Source organism: Plectropomus leopardus, unplaced genomic scaffold, assembly GCF_008729295.1.
Source record: "Plectropomus leopardus isolate mb unplaced genomic scaffold, YSFRI_Pleo_2.0 unplaced_scaffold27997, whole genome shotgun sequence".
NCBI lineage: Eukaryota > Metazoa > Chordata > Actinopteri > Perciformes > Serranidae > Plectropomus > Plectropomus leopardus.
Window position 1 is genome coordinate 1 of NW_024630486.1, and position 5292 is coordinate 5292.

Here is a 5292-nt window from a genome sequence, read left to right on the forward strand (position 1 = left end):
ATCATTTAATGATTTAAATCAGAAATCTTAAATCATTTAATGATTTAGCCACCACAATAAAGGTTCCCTTAATCCCACATTACCTGCATCATCTACATGCTGCGCTCTGCATGTGAGACCACGGCTGTTCAGGACAAATATAAGAAGCGTTAAACCCTCGTCGATCAGGATTTCAGTGCAACGTTACCTAAATAGAGTTCTGCCTCCGGCTTCCCCGAAGATGACTGGCGTGTGTGGTGGCACTTGGAAATATCCATTTCCTTTCTGGACCCTGTTCTCCTGCTCTCCGTTCACTGCGGACACAAGAACCCAAACTGGTCTGACTTCTTTTACAACCGCAGGGAAAAAACACAACGACCAACTTAGCAAGAAATGTTTCACAAATTACAAAAGAAAATGAACAAAAAAAATGTTTTGAAAATTAAGAGAGGAGGATTAAAGAAAATAGTCCACAAATATAAGAAAATGTCCAGAAAACTATATTTATTCTTATAATCATTTTGTATTTAAAATTATGTTACAAAAATGCAATATATAAAGTAAATTTTTTTTTTTAATTTTGGCAAATTTTTCAAGATCAATTTCTTGTTTGTTTTTTTGCTCTTTTTTGGTAACTTTTTTTGTATCTTTTTTAACAAAAAATATATAAAATAAAAACTTTTTTTTAATTTCAGTACTTTTTCAAGGTTATATTATTTTTTTAGCTCCTTTTTTTCTTACTTTTAGGTAATTGAAAGTTTTGGACCATGTCATGTTTTTGATTGCAAACAGAACAATATGTTCATGTTTCAAAGAATTAAGCATCAGCTGCTCACTGAACGCAGCAGGAAATGATGTCAAGTCTGCAGCCAAAAGGATAAAAGACAAAAAAGAGCACTGCAGAGGTTTGGTGCTGCAGCAGTGGACGGACGGTCAGCCTTTCTCCTTACCGTGGTTCACCTCGTTCTCCTCCTCGTCCATGGGGTTGATGCGAGTTCGGGGCCAGAACTCGAGCAGAGCCTGCAGCAGCAGTCCACCCAGGTTCACTGCAGAGAGTCAAACGCACTTAGCAGAGCTGTGAAATGATGATTTGTATATAAACGGTGATTATGTCGCGCGTCTTACACTTTGGGTCGGATCCGTCGGAGCTTGAAAACCCGGCGTCCTTTGCAGACACCCAGGCAGCGAAGCAGTCGCTCTCGTCCAAAGTGATTGTGAGCATCTGTTGATTAGAGGAAGCGGAAAACACAACAGTGAGGAAACCGGCCGCTCACCGTCACAGCTGCTCAGACGATGAAAAGTTGTGACTCACCCCAGTTTTCAGATCAACAGAGAACCAGTTTGGCACGTAGACCATCTTGAATCGCTTTTTAATCTCTTCATCGAACTCCACTTTTCCCAAGTCTTCACCCTTACAAGCCTGAAGGAAGAAAAAAACTCTCAAAGTCAATCCAAACTACAGTTTCACATCAGGCGTCTTTAATCCGGAGCGACTACATTCATACGTTTGACGTGCCTTCATATAGGATATTTAATATCAGTATTTTCAATGAGAAATCGTTTTTGTTTTTTAATGTCTGTGATGTAAATCTAAATCTGATCTTGATTATTAAAATAATACTTTATTTATTACAAAACAAAAATACACATATAAAGTATAAGAAAAGATGTCAAAGATGTCCTAATATTTTTATTAAAAAAAATTCCATATGAGTTTTGCAGAGAAGCTGCTGAAAATGTTCGTATGACCAAAATGTGAAGTACTTTCACTGTACATTACTGTAATTTAGGTTGGATCCGACCACGCTGGAAGTGTAGATACAGAGAGACAATTACACCAAATGGTGCAGTAAGAATTTTTTTTTTCAGGTAAAATAAATAAATAAATAAATAAATGGTGAATGTAATTTTTAAAATTACGTGTGCCGGTGCGCATAATAAATAATAATAATAATTACAATAATAATAATATTAATAATAATAAAAGACATTGTACTCTGTGAAAAATATTAGGAGCCCTGAAGAGGTCAGAAGTGTGAAATGTTAGAACATAATTTAAACCTCTACATTCGCTACAGTTTATAGTTGGATATGTAGTTGCGTGCTTGGAAATAACTCGAGTATGGCGTTTACCTTGAGGACATCCCAGAAAGCCACATTGTTGTTGGTATCTTTGGTGAGTATGTGTCTCTTGTCATTCAGAATGTGGCACTGTATGATACTGGCACCGCCTGCAGCAACACAAAGGTTTTACTTCAACTGAATGTGAGAGAGATGTAGAAAATACTGTAGTTTTATGTGAGTAACCGTGTTTACCCTTGATGACTTGCTCTGGCTGAGTACACAGTGGAGTCAGAGGGGTACTGCAGTCGTTGTCGTACTCCCCCGATGATCGGAAGTTGTGCATTCCCTTTAGAGACTGCACACACGTACAGAAAACAATAATCAGCACCGATTGTCCTGGATTTTAATAATCGCTTCCTAAAGCTCTCCCGCGGTGATTAATGTAATGCAATTATCTTTGGTGTATCACCCACATCGTCACAAAGCTGGTTTAAATTCTTACACAAATTACAGGAGGATTACTGCTGAACGGCATCAGTGTATCTACAGTGGTTACGCTGACAGTCGAGCGGCGACCTCAGAGGTGTCACGCATGCTTACCCATTTATTAACGGATGACTTGGTGGTGGAGACCCAGATTGCTGGAGGTGGGTCAGCAGATCTGTCCAGTTCCATCTGAGCAAAACAGAAAGACGGCAAAAGGCTGAGTGACTCCCAACGGTTAGCTACGAGCACAGAAATGACTGCGGAGACCACAGCGTCATCAGGGACGGGCAGAGATTTTATTGATACTATTTCTTATCTTTGCGATTCTTAATCGATTTCCTTATTGATTTCTCAAAAAAATGTCCCTCATAGGGAAGAAAGTAGGCTTCCACAAGTGTGAGTTTGAGTCTCTGAGTGTGAAGACAGTGGAAGTGGAGAAAAAGGCGTGCATGTGACGCGGCGTGGTGCTGATGTTAGTATAAAGTGAGATATTTACTCTACAGACACACACACATGCTGCTCCGTTAGGAAGCAGCGTCGAGTTTAGGATTCATGATATCATTTCTAAATATTTTCATTGCACCTTCACCAGGGTAACGTCTGCAGTTTTTTTCAGGTAATTTTCTTTTTACTACTTAATTACTATTTTAAGTTGCTCTTTGGCTAATTTCCATGTTTTTGAAAGAAATGAATTTATTCAGGGAAACGTATAAATTAGATACAGTAGTGCATTACTGATTGAATCTTTACTGCACAACAAAACATTTATTCCCGGTTAAAATGCGCCTCTTACTTTGAGCACCGGGGCCTTCTCCTCACAGATGAGCACGCGGATGTCCGGGTTACGCAGGTCAGTGCAGTAGATCTTTTTGTCTCTGCCTCCAGAGTAGACGTGTGTAAAGGCCTCGTTGACCTGCAGGGCCCAGACGCCTTCGTCGTGCACCCGGTAGGTGGCGATGCATCTCTGCTGTCCGAGCGACCACAGGCGGATGGTCCCGTCCGAGCTACCCGACAGGCACTGTGGACGAGGACGGCAGGTTTAGATTTTAAAATCTACAGTATGTAAGAGCTGTAAACACTGTATAGTTTACAGATCTGTACTCACTTGAGTGCCGTCTCGATTCAGCAGCAGCGACTTGACGTTGTCTGTGTGTCCTTTTAGCTTCATCAGTTTTGCACATGTTCGAGGGTCCCACACTCTCAGGACCTGAAGGAAGATAAAAGGAGGGAGTGAAGACGAAAACGTCCTCTCTGTATTGACAGGCACGCTGGAACCAAGTAAAATAACAGTTAAATTAGGTAAGGTATACAATGCAGGACTTTAATTTAAAAACAACAAAAAAAGAAAAAAAAAAAGGAAAAAAAAAACATAAAAAATATGAGAAAAATATATTACAAAAAAAGAGAGAGAAATGACCTGAAAAAAATCTTTAAAAATATTAGAATTTTGTAAACTAATTTAAAATATAATAATTATGAATAAAGTTCACTGGACACGTGTCTGTAGCATGACCATATTGACAAAATTTTAAACACAGATACATATTGTATGCATGATCTAAGCAGATGCGGTTAATTCCAGCAGGTAGCCAAAAACCCCAATTTATACATCCAAACAACTTCTATAAAAATGAAGTGTATGGTAACCAGACCAGGCTTCAAACTGTGACCTTTATTTGTCAGAATGTGTAGCTACACCGGGATTGTAAAACAGACTAGGTGTTTATTTGTGACTAGGAAGTTTTATTTGAAGTTTTACAATAATTTCATTTTAAAAATATAAATAAAAATTTCCAGATGCAATTTTACCATGGCAGGTAAACTAATCAGTGTTGTTTTAATGGAGTTTCACTGACCTGACGGTGTGCATATCTGTGTGTGTCAAACCTTTTCTGTAGATCCAGATACGATGACTGTGCCCATCTGGTTCATAGCCAGACTGTAGATGGAGTCCTTGTTCCCGCTGAGTGACGAGGCTGTTTGAAGACAAGTTACAGTGAGTCCTCAGGCACACATCATCTCCCACAGAAACACGTCGTCCAGTAAAAAACTGTACAAAAATATCAGAACTACGCTCAGAAATGGGCACAAAGTGTCGCAGAGGAACAAACCATACTCACTGGTGACAGTGTTGTTGGAAGCAGTGAGCGCTGTTAATGTGTTCACGTCCCAAAGAAAGATCTGCCGGTCCAGACCTGCGGACGCCACCAGCTCCTTGTCCTTGGCGTAGGCCAGAGCTTTCACGTAGTCCTTGTGTGTTCGTAACGTCGACATGCAGAAGCCTTTATGCGCGTTCCACACTTTGACCGTTGTGTCCGATGAGGCAGATATCACTGACGACGAGAGAGTGAAAATATGTCAGATAAGTCAGCCAGAATAGAAATGAATAATAATAAACTGTATCTGTAAGGCCCTTTAAAAAAATGAAGTTACAGAGTGCTTTACATGGTTAATAAAAATAATAGATAAGATGTATATAGTGCTTTTTTAAGTATTCAAAGACGCTTTACATGAAATGCAAAAAGACAAATACAAAATACTAAAACTCCAATTTCAAACTATGCAGGATTTAGGCAAATAAAATAATTTTCAGAAATACAAAATAAAGAATCCCAGCAATAACGATAAATACTGACAATGTTGGCAACTAACTGCCCTGATGATTGCACAAAGGCAAATAAAATCGAACAATTAGAAGACAAAAATAAAAGAAGAGAATAACCAATGACAAGATAAAAACTATAACAATAATTAAACAATCAA

The 5292-nt window shown here is 38.9% G+C and overlaps 1 protein-coding gene across 1 annotated transcript; it reads right to left on the reverse strand.

Moving 5' to 3' along the window:
- Positions 1-183: 183 nt before the first annotated feature.
- LOC121937952 (WD repeat-containing protein 48-like) lies at positions 184-4878 on the reverse strand (the record flags this gene model as incomplete). The annotated part of the gene is made up of 11 exons (XM_042481247.1): positions 184-293; positions 930-1025; positions 1105-1201; positions 1292-1399; positions 2113-2210; positions 2296-2398; positions 2644-2718; positions 3323-3547; positions 3635-3736; positions 4417-4505; positions 4650-4878. Coding segments are annotated over 11 exons (1332 nt in total), but the record flags the coding sequence as incomplete, so codon positions are not given.
- Positions 4879-5292: the final 414 nt, after the last annotated feature.